The 17,721-nt window shown below is 38.4% G+C and overlaps 1 protein-coding gene across 1 annotated transcript; it reads left to right on the top strand.

Annotated features, from left to right (window-relative positions):
- Window positions 1–2,970: 2,970 nt before the first annotated feature.
- Window positions 2,971–3,438, top strand: LOC122738492 (ribonuclease K3-like). Its single transcript, XM_043980510.1, has one exon. It carries the CDS (start codon window positions 2,971–2,973, stop codon window positions 3,436–3,438), a length of 468 nt encoding a protein of 155 aa, XP_043836445.1.
- The last annotated feature ends 14,283 nt before the right edge of the window (window positions 3,439–17,721 follow it).

The raw sequence follows: 17,721 nt of genomic DNA, 5'->3' as shown, positions 1-17,721 counted from the left end.
TCTTTAATTGTTCAGTATCCATTTTTAGCAGATAGTTTTCATGACTCGCTCATCATCATATAGCTAGGATCTGAGCCAAGAGATGAATCTGGGTTATCTGTTGCCCAGTTCAGTATTCCTCCTTCCCCACCCCCATGCCCTATTGCTATCTCCACATAGAAATCTTTATCAGTACTTCAAGACTTGTTTTAAGGGAAACTATCCCAGTGATCATGGCAGGGGGTGGAGGAGACTGAGGATACTAAAAGATGATGCTAAAAGGATTGTAATGATATGAAATACTTTTCAGGATATCATTAAGAGAGGGTTCCTGACAGTTGCCCCTTCCCTTCCCCAAGTCTAGTTACTTTTACTGTGCATTCCATCCTAGTATCACAAACTTAGAACTGGGAAGAACCTTAGAGGTCATCTAGTCCAACTTAATAATATGACACATGGGGAAACTGAGACTGAGAGGTTAAGTGACTTGACTAAAGTCACATTAGATGGTAGGCAGCAGAGGTAGGATTTGTACATGTTTTCTCTGACATCAAACCAAGTTTTTTGTCCATTGTATCATGTGACCTCATTACATTGTCAGTTTAGACTAATAATCTATTTGTGCATTCTTTTGTAATCCTTTTAATATCTTTGTAAGATTTTATATATATATATATATATATATATATATATTCTATCCCCTTCCCCCTAGGCAATTAAACTTCCTGTGAAGAGAAAACAACATAATGATTCCCTTACCACTGCTGAATTGTGTTTTAATTTTAATTTTTGTATCTGTTACTACTATAATTCTGTAGTATCATATAATCACATGCCAGTCTTAGAGTGAATACCTTTTGGGAGAAAAGGAGAATGAGACAAATGTCTCCATTACTTGGAGACAGTGAAGTAGGTAAAACAAATGGCACTTAGGAATACCTTAATATCTGAACTTGGTGGGAAGAATATGAAAGGATGCCATCTTTAAAAAACAAAAGAGGTAATCATTGGTTTTTCTGCTAGTAGAGAACAATCATGTTCTGACCCTCTCTTGGAAGCATATTCATTGCCTTGCAAAGGACAGACTTCATACTTCTTACATAAGAATGGGTGGTATCTAGCCTAGGAAGCCATGCCAATCTAGTGCTGGATTCAAGATTATTCAGGATGCAATCTTCCTGTTTTATTAGGCAATGGTCCTGTATTTTTTAGGCTGATTTTATTTGACCATTTCCACTTAAGTTACTAGCCAAGACCTTTAAGAAAAATTAAAAGGCTTTATTCAGGTACACTATGGGAAATAATGTATCAGACAGTCAACAAGCATTTATTGAGAATAGAAAGTCAGAGAAGCAGAATTCCTGTCCTTAAAGAACTCCATGGGAGAGATATCATGAAAATAAATATGTGCATTTACAATGTGTCCAGCATAAATGAAAGACAATATCAGAGGCAGAGCACTAACACTGGCACATTAGGGATCAGAAGGAGGAGACTGGGTAAGGCATCTTATAGAAGTTTGAAATAAATCCCTTTTTATATTTTTAAACATTTTTTTTAAAGTTTTGAGTTCCAAATTCTATCCCTCCCTTTCTCCTTGCTTTACCTCCTTCCTGAGATGGTAAGCAATCAGATATAGGTTATACATATGCAAGTATGTTAAAGATTTTCATATTAGTAATTTTGTACAAGAAGACTAGAATAAAAGAAAAAAATGAAAGAAAGTTGAAAAATAGCATGCTTCAGTCTCTATTCAATCAATATCAGTTCTGGAGTTGGATAGTATGCTTCATCATTAGTCCTTTAGGAATGTTTTGGGTCATTGTATTGCTGAGAATAGCTAAGTCATTCCCAGTTCTTCATCATACAATATTGTTGGGGGGCAGCTAGGTGGCACAGTGGATAAAGCACCAGCCCTGGATTCAGGAGGACCTGAGTTCAAATCTGCCCTCAGACACTTGACCCTTGGGCAAGTAACTTAACCCTTATTGCCCTGCACAAAAACAAAAACAAAAAAACCCCAAACCAACAACACCCTCCCACCCCACCAATATTGTTATTGTGAAACAAATCTTGAAGAAGGTCAAAAGCAGTGGGTGGAGGTGAGGATGAAGAGCAGTGACACATTTATTAAATTTGGAATAGTGTATTACTAATCCTGGGAGGGATCATTAAGAACCCTGGTGAAAAGAATCAACATCCAAGGAGATCTTGGTACTGTGGAACACAAGTCCAAAACTAGCAGCATAAAATTAAGTGGAGAGAAATATGAAGCCAACAGTTGGATTCAAAAATCAAGTACAAAAGTTCAGAGAGAATGGCCATTCTTGGGGAAAAGTCCTGGTGGTTATTTTATTTTTATGACACAGTAGAAAACAAGCTTTCATGCCTGTTTCTATGTTTGGAGATATCAGATAATTTTAGGGTTGGAAGAAGCTTCTGGAATCAACTAGTCCAATTCATACCATCAAAGAAGGCCCTAATTTAATATACTCATGGTCATCTAGCCCTTGTTTGACAATTTCTAGTTAGAAGTAAAGCATTGTTTTCCAAGGCAGCCCATTTGACTTTTAAATAACTCTAATTGTTGCTGACATTGAGCCTAAATCTGCTTATTTTCCATTTCTATCTGAAATGTAGGCCATTAAAATTAGTAGAGAAAAGCAAAGACATCCTGAAGTAGAATAGGGTCTCTAATCTCATTTTAAGTGGTCTTCTTTCTGTCTTAGAGTAAATTCTTTATAATCTTGTCTTCCTTTTCCTATTAATACTTCCTACACTGCCTCATATGATATTTTGCACACTGGATGGTCAAACTGATGGTCAGCTAACTGAATGGGGACATAGGGATAACAGGGGATAGTGATATAACACCTTGGGAGTCGAGTATCAAATGGGCTGGGAGGGCATGTGGATATTTTGTTCCTTCTTCCTCATTCTCTTTCTCTTTCTTTTTTTACTAACATTTACTAGGAGAGCTAGATCACTCTGATGGGAACTTTCCAACTGTTCCTGCTGGGGCTTATGTTCCTGGTCACTGCACAGCATCCTCGTGATTTCACTCCAGCTCAGTGGTTCAAGAAGCAGCATGTGCAGTACCCCAAGACCAAAGTCCGCAATAATGATATATATTGCAACAATGAGATGAGAAAAGTCAACAACTATACCCATCAGTGTAAAGCCTTCAACACCTTCCTGAATTACAAGTATGAGGATATCATCAGTGTTTGTTCCAAACCCAATATCACCTGCAAGAATGGAAAGCACAACTGCCATAAAAGTACATCAAGCATCCCCATCACCAGCTGTGATTTGACCAGTGGTTGTTACTCCAACTGCCACTACCATGGCACTTCTCAGGTAGCATACTTTGTTGTTGCCTGTAATCCCCCCTTGCCAGCAGATTATAGTAAAAGTAAATTTCTTCCTGTGCATTTAGACAGCACCACTGGTTTCTAACCTCCCACTATTTTTGCCCTTCTGCTTCAATATGTACTGTGGAAATCTGTTCTCTTGCTTTTCTTCTTGCCCAAGTCTCTGTAATCCTATCATTCACATTAACCTATAAGGAATTCTCCTGGATAAAATTTTTGTGGAGCTGAGATTACCTTTTTGGATGACTTTAGCAGGGTATAAATCTCTTCTATTATTTTTTAAACTGATGCTCATTGATGAAATTGACATATCTTATTCCCCACTCTAATAATGATGTGGAATGGAATAGTCCATCTTTCACTCCTCACTCTCTCTTTACCTGTCCTATGTTACTTAACACCTTAGATCCAAGTAGAGTAATAACGGTGGAGGTATATTGATATGCTTTTATTCTAGCTTCTTAACATCTCTTCACTATACTTACTTCACTATACTCCTTTCTTTATCCCCCAACAATATCTTTTCCACCTCAGCATATTCTGACTCTAGGCACCCTCCCACCCAACCCCCATCTTTTCAGCATTATGGTTTTCTCTCTTTAAAATGTAAGAGGGCAGGGATTATCTTCCTTGCTTATACTTTTTTCTTTAGGGAGTGGCACCTAGTAATTCTTAATAATTGCTTTTCTAAACCTGGAAAGATTTACATGAACTGATGCAGAGTGAAGTGAACAGAATATGGAGAACATTGTGCACAATAATAGAAATATTGTATGATGAACAACTGTGAATGACAGTGATCCAATTCCAAAGGACTCAAGATGAAAAATGCTATCCACATCCATAGAAAGAACTGATGACATCTGAATACAGACTGAAGCATACTGCTTTTCCTCTTTCTTTCTTGTTTGGATTTTCTTCCACAAAATGGGAAATATGGAAATATGTTTTACAAGATTGCCAATGTCTAACATATATCAGATTCTTACTGTCTCAGAAAGAAGGAAGGAGAGGGAAGGAGAGCTAGAATCTGGAACTCAAAAATTAAAATGAATATTAAAATTTTTTTTTACAAAGAACTTAGGAAAACAACATACCTTTTAAAAATTGCTTTTCCACATGTCCATCTACTTATCTATCTATCTATCATCTGTATGTAGAATCTATCTATAAATCTATGTAGAACCTATCTAGCTATCTAATCCTGATAATGGAAGAAATTAATGTCTTTCCTGATTCAATGTACCACAGGTGAAGGTTGGAAAGAGGCTTATCCTCTACAAGCTGTATCACAAAAGCTAGACTAAGCCAGATATGTTGTGCCAATTTCAATAAAAGCCTTTTTGCACACATCTATGGGGAATCTTTTGTTATAAACAAAGGGATAATTTGACCTATGAGTTTATTAGCATAGGGAACTAACTTCTACTTGAGATAACTCCCTCAACCAATAAGGGAACTTCCTGCCTCACCTTCTCTGCAATTTATAGAATTAGAGTTGCCTATATCTCTGAGAAGTTAAGTGATTTCCTTGGGGTCACATAGTCAGTATGTGTCAGAGATGGAATTTAACACCAGGTCTTCCCAGTTTCCATATTAGTTCTCTATCTACTACACCAGGTTGCTTCTTTTGTTATTAGTTATTGCAGAAAGGTCTTGTGTCAAGATAATGGAATGTGATAGATGAGATTTAGCAGATACTCAGGGGCCCACCTGGAGACTGATTTAAACTGATTGAATTGGATAAAGCAACTGGCTGTTGACTGCTTACTAGATTGTAAGCACATCTGGCTGGCATTTAAGGGTACTTAAGAAGGTATTGTTCTCGGAAGCTTAAAAACTTTGAACTTTACATTGAGACCACCTTTGGGTCCAGTGAACCAATGAATTTGAATGACACTAGCCAATCAGCTTGAAGAACCTCCCATTTCTGGGAGGGGAACATGAAGGAGAAAGCAGATGCTGGTGAGAGAGTGCTTCCTTTTTTGGTGCAAGAGATGGCGGGTGGCAGAGGACTTCAGAAGTGGGAGTTTAGGAAGGTTAGGATTGCCAGGTTATAGGAAATCTGTTCTCAGTCTTTCTCTTTCTTTTACTATCTTTCAATAAACCCTTCAAAAACCTAAACTCATTTATCAGTGATTTTAATCACTTTCCCCCCAAAACTGGGGGGACAGATTAGAACCCGCATTTAGAATTTCAAATTACACAGTCAAAAAGAGAAAAGAAACTGGCACATTGGTGCTACAGTAAGTAGGAAAGAGGCCTAGGTAAGGTGGGAATCAGAGATAAGGAGCAGGAGATAGATTACTCCTCTTTCCCATTAGTTGGGGGTTTTCCCCAAGGGAGGTTTCAATAGTGGCATGACCCTGAAGTCAAGGTGAGAGAAATTGGTGAGAAACATTATGGTGCCAGAATCCAGACAACATGACATAATGGAAAGGCTACTTCTTGGATGGAAGGGATAATTTAGAGGATCAAACGACTCCATTATTTGGAGATAAAAATGTTTAGACAACTGAGAGCATCCAGAAATATGCTAATACAATAACTCAGTTGAAGAATGAAAAGGGTTGCTTTCATCAAGCAATCACTCAACCAGTAAGCATTTACTAAACATGTAAATGCCAGATACTATGCTAGGTGCTAGGAACACAATTGCAAAAGTGCAGTCTTATAGTCGATCTGGGGAAGGTAGCAATTCATTGATAGATATATTCCAGTGTGGTTGCAGAGAAAGGTGATCACTTGTTTTTTTCCCTTTCTTGACCTGACAAATACCTTTTTTTTAAAAAGCTTCCCTTTCAAGTGTAAATGTATTTTTATCTTCTTTCATCCTAATTCTTGTGAAAAGCCAATCAAAAGACAAAAGCAGTTCACCCTGCCTCTCTGATCTTGAGGCTAATGGCATACTAGGAGAGTTGAAAGTCACAAAACACTGCCTCAAAGACCCATATTTGACTCAGCATGACTAAATGTTTTTTGTATACTAAGTAACTGTGGGAAATGGCTTGTGTTTGGGACAAACTGCCACAGTTTACCCAAATAACTCGAGGAGACCATCAAGTCAAGCAGAGACAGATTATATTCTCATGAGAACAGGCGACCTCAATGCCAGGAATGAGGACAGCAATAAGGGGCTCATGCTTTGGATTTTTATAGGGATTTTGAGTGGGGGGAAGGTCCTCTCGTGCACTGGGTGAGCTCACAATCTAACATCCAATCCTGTCTCGCCCAGGGTGTGTGTTTAGCTTGTGATCAAGGTATGGATACATGTGTACGTGTTCCAGGAACAAGGGGGAAAGGGGAGGGGGAACAAGGTCAAACCAAGGGAAGGGGGAAGAAGGGAGGGACAGTACCAGGAGCCAGCCAGTATCAGTTAGGGTTTAGGAATGTAAAAGGGGGAGGCAGGAAACATCTTCTGGTCTGGTAGCAACAGCCTAATTAATCCATAACAAGGACTGGGGTTTTGGAATGTATGCAAGGGAGGGGAAAGAGGTAATAAAACTAAACAGAGACAAATGGAACTGACTATAACAGAGACTGGGGGCTGGGTAATTTCCAGACCCCATCCTCAGAGTCTAAACTGACTCAAGTCTACCTATCCCATACAGCTTGTATTCAGAAGTACATGTGCCCTATAGAGATACTTTCTTCCATGTATTGCCAAATTATTTTCCCTGTGAGTGCTTGTAACAAAATACAGGAAAAAAACTTTTCTGCCTTGTATTCTAAATTGAAAGGAAAATGGTGCAGCAAGGCTATCATACATGAGACATGGGTGTTTTATTGTATGGTTTGAAAGGAGACTGATATCCCTAAACTCTTCCCCACTCCTACCCCCAACACCCCCTTCAGACTATTTCCTGCCAGGAAGGGAAGCAGGAAGTTGGGGCCAGATGCTTGACCACTTTGCTCACTTTCAGAGAGTGGCAATGTTGGGCTGGAACTATATCTGGCTGCTCCTTCATGGAGTAAAAATCTAAAGGATATGATTTTCAGGTTAAAGCTAAACTTTTGCTCACTAATTCTTAACAGGGAAAGGAAAACCCAAGCTTTTTATCCAAGACATTATTTTTTTTCCCCCAAATATCAAAATGATCACATATGTTAAGTGGCAAAGAAAATAACATCCTAGTGGATTGCTGAGAAGAAAACAACTCTTGCTCAATAATTCTCCAGAACTCAGAGGCAGTGATGCGTCAAAGGCTCATTTATTCTCATTCTTGGGAGAATGGACACTTGCAAATAAGTGCTACAGCCAGCAAGTAGTGCAAATGCTGAGAGTGAGGGCTCATAGACCCCTTTTTAATCCCTAGTCCCTAACGTGAAATGGACCCTCCCCTTTTTCATCATGGCTGGATTACTCAAGGGTTACAATCTACTTGGGAAAGTTAGCTAACCAGAATGCAGTATTCTTAACCCTAATTTCCACAATTATTCTTTGGGTTCTCAGCCAATGGGGAAGGTGACACAGGGATATTTCTTCAATCTTCCCTTATATGGACACAGCCCAGAAGATGACCTCATAGAGATCAGCTCAGGGCTACTTGAACCATGTGATCTGCTTGCTGGAGGGGAGGGAAGGGGGACTGAGACCTTTGTCCTCAAACAGGTCTGGAGGAGTGTAATTTGAATGATGACAGTTATATCCTTATTAAGAGGAGACCATTACCCATTTCCTCACAATTGCTAAACAGAAATCAGACACAGTATACATAGGAGAATCTAAACTAGACAATACTGAGTGGTGGTGCTCTCTCACTGGAAATAAAGTCAGTTAAACTAAAAGAGAAAGAATCCTAGATGTTATCCAAAGGAAAATTCCCTAAAGTCTCTAGTATAGCAAACTAGGCATAGGTATCCAATGACATCTGCTGGTTCCTTTTATGTTGACTTCTTCCCAGTCTTATTCTGCCTTCAGGACCCTGAATTTGGATTGGCAGTATAAACCAAGGCAAATGATCTCTTAAATGGAATTTAGATCTCTCTTTCCCCAAAGGGGAAGAGTGGAGAATGCTAAGGCCAGTTCTTGAGATTTAAATCCCCTTCTTTCTAAAAGGGAAGGAAAACCAGAGAAAGACAATGCCTGTAAAAATTAAAAGAAAGGTTTTATTAAGCAGGGAAGAAAATCTAACATGATCATGGGTACTATTCAGCCTATTGCTGAATAGGATACCATGCAATAGATGGCAAGGGCTTTTATATAAGTTTAAAGAAAGGCAGGCAAGAAATCTAGTGGAAAGTGGGCTGAGAAAGGCCCACTCCCAAAGGGAAGGTGTGTGTGTGAGGAATTCCAGGGGTGCAAGATGTGGCCTCTGATATACACAATCAGAAGGCTTTCAATTTAAGGCTTGATTATGCAGATTTTTTCAAAAAGAAAAGGATTGTTCCAAAATTAGAGAATAGTTATATATATATGTATATATAGAGAGAAAGAGAGCATTATATATATATATAATGGGGGTTTACACATCATAAGATGAATCTTGGGACAAATTTGGCCTTTTCTGTGCAGGCCACCTTTTCATTCCCTAGTTTCAAAATATTTTCATTTATCAGTTTGAATTTCTATGCCCTGTCTGTGTATCGTTGTTATAGTTAAAGTCTTAAATTATCCATTAACTGGGGTTTGAATCCCTCTTAGAGCTCAGGTCTAAATTAGAGCTTGGGTCTTAGGTTTTTCTATTAACCTCTTTTTTGCCTCTTCTATCAAGTTCACCTTATGATGTGTAAACCCCCCAAAAACACTTCCACAGAAAAAGATACCTGCCTTGGGGGTTGGCTTAAGCCACCGGGAACTCCAAGTTAGGACAGGCCCTCCCCTGTACCTCCCTAAGGTGGAGATTATTATAATGAGACTGATAATCAATTTATCCATACTATAAATATAACTGCCTTTTCTTTCTCTATTTGAGAGATACCTTTCCATTTTTTTGGTGCTCTCCCTGTGGTTACTCACAGTATTGCAATAAAACTGGGAAACTGAATCACTGAGTCTTGTAATTCTTTGGGATGCCTCACGATCAATCTGATCAATTAAACCCACCCCACATCAGTTTCAGGGTTACTGATTCCCTGCATGTCCAGCTGGGTTTACTCTTGGTCACCCAAAGGGGAAAGGATTGTTGATAAAGACAGTTGTTCTGGTTAACTTGGTAATTGTGTGTAGTGGGGTGGGAGAGAATGTGATAATTTTCTTTAAAAAAAAGAAGTTACCTTCTTCAAAAAATGCCTTGTCATTGTTTTCTTTAAGTTTGATGATGTTTTTGGCTGAGTTGAATTTGGAGTTTTGTCCTTTTAATGAGCAATGGGAGGCAGAGTTAAGATAGCAGAGTAAAAGTAAGGACTCATCTAAGTCCTCTCAAATACCCCTTCTACTTGAAAGTAATTCCTCAAAATGAATTTTGAAGTTGCACAACCAACAAAAGAATAGGGTGAAACAATTTTCCAACCTAAGACAAGAAGGTTGGCAGGAAAGGTCTGTCTCACTGGCGTGAGAATGGAACACAGTCTAGTACAGCCCATGCACAGCAAACCAGTAGCAGGCCTTGGGGTTACTGAATTGGCAGCAGTCAATTTGGGGACTCTCAGCCCATGGATGGTAAGGGGATCAAACAACTGGTCAGCAGATTACAGGGGACTGTTTACTGGTTGTGGGTGTAGGACTCTGTTGCATTACCCATAAGCAATTCCAGGTCACATTCCCAGGGCACGGAGAAGCACTAGCATAGTAGAGTATGCAGCTGCATGGGAGTGGGGACCCTGGTCATAGTTCCAGGGTAGAAAATAGTATTAGTGGTCACTCACAGACCAGAGTACAGGCCAGTAGAGCAGTTATCACCCCTCCTTAAATTAAACCACCTTAAAAAATTAGACAAACAAATAAATAAATAATAGAGAAATAACAAATTAATGAATGAATGAAACCACCTTGAAATAACTGAAAACTTACAGACCCCCCCCCCCAGCCCTGAGCTAGCTCTGAAAAACAGCAGCACAAAAAAACTGAAACTTGGGACAGTGCTTCTTATATTTTGGAAGCAGAGTCTAACTTTAACATAAACTTAAAAGTCAAGAAATAGGCTGGAAAAACGAGTAAATAACAACAAAAAAGGACCTGACCATAGAAGGTTACTATGATGGTAGGTAAGATCGAAATAGAAACTCAGAAGAAGATAGCAAAGTCAAAACAGTCACATTAAGAGCTTAAAAGAAAAATGTGAATTGGTCTCAGGCCTAAAATAAAGAGTTCTTGGAAAAGCTCAAAAAAGATTTTTAAAAAATCAAATAAGAGAGGTAGAGGGAAAATTGGAAAAAGAAATGAGAGTGATACAAGAAAAACATTAACAAAGCAAGGGGCAGCTAGGTGGCACAGTAGATTAAGCACTAGCCCTGGATTCAGGAGGACCTGAGTTAAAATCCAGCCTCAGACATTTGATACTTACTAGCTGTGTGACCCTGGGCAAGTCACTTGACCCTCATTGACCTACCAAAAAAAAAAAAGCCAACAGCTTGGTATAGAAGGCACAAAAATACTGATGAAACTAATATCTTAAAAGACAGAATAGGTCAAAATTGTAGGTTGTGAGTGAAGATACAGAGTGCTAGAGATTGGCTAGGGATGTAGTATCCTTTGGGGGAAGCCAGATTGTAGTCACTGCTAGCAGATGGAAAGAGAATTTTGTTCACCATGGTATAGAAAATTCCAGAAGGTACAGTGAAACATGTAAACATACCAGGATGAAAAAGAGTATGGTGGGAGAGATTTAGGAAATTTTGTTCTTAAGAGATTTGGTAGCCACAACTTTTATTTCTGCTTAATTGCTTCATGAGTGGATAGATGACACATTAGTCCATCAATCAATATTTATTAAGTGCCAGGCACTGTGCTAAGTGCTAACATGAAGTTTGACATTTTTTTCACTAAAATAAATTTCCAAGGGGGCAGCTAGGTGGCACAGAGAATAGAGCACTGGCCCTGGATTCAGGAGTACCTGAGTTCAAATCCAGCCTCAGACACTTGACACTTAACTAGCTGTGTGACCTTGGGCAAGTCAATTGACCCTCATTGCCCAACCAAAAAAAAAAAATCAAAAATAAAATAAATTTCCAGAGGTCTTTTCTCACTTAGTGCTTTGTCACTAAGGTTCCCATAAAAGTTCCCGTAGAGGCAGAACAGAGTAAGGCAAATTATTCTATATAAGATTGAAACTTGTGTCCTCATCAGAATAACTGTGCACACATTCACTAAATATTAAACACCATCGACCTGTTTATACAAAGAGCATAGTTGATACTCATGCCTAAACAATATTCTTGCTATTTTCATACAATTCTTTTCCTATTTCTCTAAGCAACCTAGAATTGATCTTACTCCTTGAAATATAACTTCCTGAAGTCAAGAAGACCATCAAAATATAATCAACTTGAGTTTAGGGATTTTGATGTGTTACCTCATTTTTTTCAATCCTAATAGTATTTTATTTTTATTTTTTACAGCTACATGTAAAGATGTTTTTCAACATTCATTTTTATAAGATTTTGAGTTCCAAATTTTTCTCCCTCCATTCCTTCCCCCTTTCCAAGACAGCAGATGTATTACTTTTTTTGAAGCCTTCTCCATGATATGGTGGTAAAAGAACTGAATTTTGGAGTCTGAATACCTGAAATTGAATTTTGGCCCCAAGTCTTATTAGTATGCTCATGGGAAAGGTGCTTGATCTCTTTTGTGTCAGTTTCTTCATCTTTAAAATGGGATGGTGAGATTGGTCCAATGATGAACACTATGAGAGGAATTAAACCACATCACTATAGAGATATTCTAAAAATATTCATCACTATACAAATATATAAATGAAATCATGAGACAAAGTAGTTGTAACTAAATTTAAGAATGGTGAACGTAGGGGAAGCTAGGTGGCTCAGTGGATAGAGCACTGGCCCTGGATTCAGGAGGACCTGAGTTCAAATCCAGCCTCAGACACTTAACACTTACTAGTTGTGTGACCCTGGGCAAGTCACTTAACCCCAATTGCCTCACCTGCAAAAAAAAAAAAGAATGGTGAATGTTTAATTGCTGTAAAAGACTAGTGCATTGTATTATCCAATTAAGGAGATAATACTGAAATCATTTATAGATATAATCAGAAGGATGATGTAATGTATTGATGGCTCAGCAGAAACTACCACCACTCCTAAAGAAAAACATTCCCTTCCTGTGATAGCTCAGTATCAGTATCCTTGATCCATGTATAAATATAGACACACATGCATAAATATACATATATACATACATATAAGAACCAGCTAGTGCCAGTGAGCAAGGCAAGCTGACCTGTCAATAATACCCTAAGTCACATGATATGTTTGAGCATATCTGGAAAACTGGATACTCTACCTTTCTCATGAATAGAGCTTCCCAAACTGGTCACTCCTCTATAAGGGTGTGTCTTTTTCTTTCCAAACAACTCTTTCCCATTCTCTTCATGTCGGTATGGCTTACTTTTCACACCTAGCTTTCCAAACGTCAACTATGATGAAAAAATGGAAAGGAAAATGTGCTTGATTGCTTATAGTCTGTGGTTATTATCGGCTCATTATTTTAAACTATGGGTTACCTTGGATTTTTTAAAAAATTGCCAGTCTTCTAATATTCTTATATGTCTTCCACCTTACCCTGATGTCTCTAAACCCCAAGTCTACCTCAAATACATAAGATGTCCCTCATCTTCAGAAAGGAGAGTCCTATCCATTACCATCTTCCTTTCATCTCAGTGCTTGAGCACTAAGTAAAGTACAACAGCTCAAATTATGTAAACCAACATTTTTATGACAGGTTATAAGCGTTAGAAATTAAGTCTTACTTCAGACATTTACTAGCTGTGTGATCATGGGCAAGTCACTTAACCCCTATTGCCTTAAGAAAAAAAAAAGAAGAAAAAAGAAATTAAAGCAATTATTTAAAGGAAAGATGAGTATCCATTGTGAATTTATTTAATCACACCAGGGAGTCTCAATTTCCCCAAAGTAGAGAAATGGGAAGCAGGAAGAAAGAGAAGGGAAGCAGATTCGATGTCCTCCTCCTTGCTTTCTCTGGGTCAGTAATGCATAGCAATTCTCAACCCAGTTTCTGAGGGTCATCTGCCTCAAATTTTCCTTCTTCCTGATATGGCATTTCCTGTACCACCCAAGATCACCTTCTTGCATTCCCTCCCTTGCTTGGCATCCTAGTTCCTCTTGCTTGCTTGACTTCTGGGTTTTTCTTTTTTCTTTTCTTCTTTTTTCCTAGTTTAATCAGTGTTCCATTGCAATTGTAATTTGCATATATTTCTCCCCGGACAGCAAAATACAAAAGTAAGAATACTTTCAATCTGCCAGAACAGGTAACCAAACATTTTTGCATTCAAAATGTAATATTCATTACTTTCTTTTAGCTTCAAACTATTTCCAATACTGCTGCCAGAAACTATTTCAATATTTCATTTCAATTTTTACATATATCTAAGAAAATCAGATATATTTTGGCTCAACTTTTCTCCAATATACCACCAGGGCTGCACGAAAGGTAGCCAGGTCATAAGGAATCAGTGGACCCCTTTTTAGGTTCTTCTACCCACAAGCCTCTTTACCAAAGTTTAGGTGGAAGAAGCAAGCCTGAGAAGTTAAACACTGTCCAGTGGGTAAAGTCCCTTCTCCAAGACTTTTTGCCTTTCTTACATGCACATTTTATAAGCTGGGGCTTGATTCTATTTTTTTGGAGGCAATTGGGATTAAGTGACTTGCCCAGGGTCACATAATGAGTAAGTGTCTGAAGCCAGATTTGAACTCTGGTATTACTGACTCCAGGACTTGTTGCTTTATCTATTGTGACACTTGGCTTCCCAGGGCTTAATTCTAAAAGTACATGGTTATGTTGACTTAAGAAAGCCTATTGAAGTGAAAGTACTAACCATATTTTATAGAATTAAGAGAGGAAGAATGATTCTGGTGAGGATAGACCAGCTTAGCTTCATATTCACAAAAAGAAAAGCTGTAGAGAAATTAAGTTGAAGAAAACCTATAGGTATTCTAGATTGAATTTAGAAGACTAAAGTTTTTAAAAGGCTAAGAAAGTGTATTTTTTCATTTAATTTTTTAGTTTCTTATGTAGAATGAGAACAATAAAACAATTTACTCTTTCAGAAATCTATAAGAAGGTTATATGTTTTTTAGCTGAAAGAATAGTGTATGAATTTTTTCATAGGGGATATTTGCCTTTATCATTGTAATTAGAAAAATGAATTAATAATAAATATTTCCTGGCAATCACCTATAGCATAGAGTGAAACATAAGAGTGAATCTACCAAGGGGCAGCTAGGTGGTGCAGTGGATAAAGCTCTGGATTCAGGAGGACTTAAGTTCAAATCAGGCCTCAGACACTTGACACTTACTAGCTATGTGACCCTGGGCAAGTCACTTAACCCTCATTGCCCTGCAAAAAAAAAAATAAAAGAGTAAATCTACCATACAAGTCATTGCCACTAATACAACCTGGTTGAAAATCAAACATAAGTATCAGATTAGAGAGTGTTGTCTGAAGAGGAAGGAAGGTAAAGGTATGTATTTAGCTGAAATAAAAGCTATTCTTTTGTGTGTGTGTGTGTGTGTGTGTGTGTGTGTGTGTGTGTGGCAATTGGGGTTAAGCGACTTGTCCTATACTACATATAGGACATATCTCAGTCTTATTTGCTGGATCTCTTGAGGTCATATCTGTTTACTGTGGGTGGCTCCCAAGGTTCTATCCTGGGCCATTTTCTCTTCTCCTTATGTAATATTTTAGTTGGTGATCTCATAAGTGATTGTTATTTCAATGCTGGTAATTCTCCAGATCCATTTAACCTATGTAAAAATATTTTTGATGACTATCCTAATTTTGGGGGCTAAAGCTGACTGGAGGACTAATTCGGGGACTTTTGACTAACTGGCTATCTGACTGCTATTAATTTAATGTGGGCCGTTTATAAAGTTCCACCACACTGCTCCACTCCCAAATACATAAGCAAAATATTAAGAGGCCTCTTAGCTAAATAATCAAAGCAGAGTTTATTTATGAGATACTATTGAAAATTAATACAGGGAAATAAAATGTACAACCTGACTGTGTTGTGGCACTTCTCTTTCCACTGCCTCTCTTTGAAACTTCTTTAATACAATAAGGGCCTTAGCCACCGCTTGCTTTAGGGCATTCAGGTACTTTATTCTAACTCCAAGCCCCTTTCACTTTGTAAATCCCCCTGCTTCTAACTTTCCTCTCCTTACTGCCACCACTGAACCCCTGTGTTTCTCTCTCACTGACCTTTTGTCTGTCTGCTCCATCAGTCTGCCCTCTGCCGCCTTTTCGGCCCCTCTAGTCTTGTCTGCCTCTCTTAATCTTGTCCGCCAGCCTTTCCTCCTTGCTTCTTTCTAGTCCTGCATTACTGTTCGTCTCATCCCCCGTCTCCTTGTCCGAACCTCTTCTCAGCCTCTCTCATCCCTCCTTGTCCACCCCCCGAGTCTAACCCCCAGGTTTATATATAACTTTTCTTCTCTCCACTCAAATCCCAGGGCTTCTTGCACCCCCACAGACCAAGCTAATCTGCCAGCTAGGGCTAGGTCCCCAAATCAAAATAAATTTCCACACCTATCTCTTCACTTCCAGTCTCACATCAATAACTGCCTATTAGGGGCAGCTAGGTGGTGCAGTGGATAAAGCACCGGCCCTGGATTCAGGAGTACCTGAGTTCAAATCCGGCCTCAGACACTTGACACTTACGAGCCGTGTGACCTTGGGCAAGTCACTTAACCCCCATTGCCCCACATAAAACAAAAACAAACAAACAAACAAACAATAACCTATTAGACATTTCAAACTGGATATCCCTCAGACATCTTAACAGCATGTCCAAAAGAGAAATCATTAATATTTCCTCCCAAACCCTCCCTTCTTCTGAACTTCCCTATTACTGTCAAGGATATCACCATTCTCCTAGTTTCCCAGATTTGCAACCTAGGTATCATCCTCAAGTCCCCCTTCTCTATCTTTGGGTCTTTCTCTCCATTTATCTCTTTCTCTCTCCCTCTCCCTCCCTCCTTCTCTTTCTCCTTCCCTTCCCCTCCCATATCCAATCTATTGCTAAATTTTGTCAATTAAATCTTTATAACATCTTTCATCTATGCCACCTTCCTTTCTTTGTCAGAACTCCCACCCTCTTAGAGGCTCTCACAGCTGTATGGTCATAATAGCCTTCTGGTTGGTTTTCTTTTTTCAAGTCTCTCCCTATCCCAGCGCATTTTCCATTCAGCTATCAAACTGATTTTCCTAAGTAAAGGTCTGAATTTGTCATCCCTGCCCACCTCCCACTCATTAAACACAAGCAGCTCCCTATTATCGCCAGGATTATTACCTTTAAAAAATCCTGTTTGGCTTTTAAAGCCCTTCAAAACCTGGACCCTTCTTACCTTTCCAGTCTTCTTATACTTTACTCCCCTCCAAGTATCCTATGATCCAGTAATACTGGCCTCTTTGCTGTTCCTCAGAGAAGACATCCCATGTCCAGACTAGATGCCTTTTCCCTTTTGGTATCTCTTTCAGGAGGTGATTGGTAGATTCTTTCAATTTCTATTTTACTTTCTGCTTCTAGGATATCAGAGCAATTTTCTCTGAAAATTTCTTGGAAGATGCTGTCTAAACTCTTATTTTGGTCATGGTTTTCAGGTAGTCCAATTATTTTATTTCTATGTTTTCCTTTTGGTTTATTTTTTAGATTTATTAAATTCTGAAATGGGAACATTAAAGTCTCCTACAATTATTGTTGTTATTTATGTCTTTTGTAATGCTATTAGATTTCCTTTTTAGTCATTTAGAAACCTAATGTACTTTGTTGCATATATATTTAATAATGATATTATTCCATTTTTCATGACTTTTTAAAAAAAAGAATAATATAGCTTCCCTCTTGTAATTGTGCTTATATTTTTACCTTGTTTTAGTAATGTTTCATCTTCCCTTTTTTAGAGTATTCTTAGCCATAGCAAAGTTCATTCCAACCCCTCATTTAAAATCTGGACATGTCCTTATTTGGTTTTTTTGGAAAGTCTTTCTTCTGTGTAGCAAATTTTGTGTTTTTTCTTATTTAATCCATTATTATTATATTTATTATGTACTTTCCTCCATTTAAATATTTTATATTTATTTTCTCCTTCCTCTATTAATTCTTTTTTTTTTTTTTTTGCAGGGCAATGGGGGTTAAGTGACTTGCCCAGGGTCACACAGCCAGCAAGTGTCAAGTGTCTGAGGCCGGACCTGAACTCAGGAACTCCTGAATCCAGGGCCGGTGCTTTATCCACTGA

Source organism: Dromiciops gliroides, chromosome 2 (assembly GCF_019393635.1).
Source record: "Dromiciops gliroides isolate mDroGli1 chromosome 2, mDroGli1.pri, whole genome shotgun sequence".
NCBI classification, from domain to species: Eukaryota; Metazoa; Chordata; class Mammalia; order Microbiotheria; family Microbiotheriidae; genus Dromiciops; species Dromiciops gliroides.
Note: the sequence above shows the minus strand (reverse complement) of the source record. Positions and strands in the feature narration are given on the sequence as shown.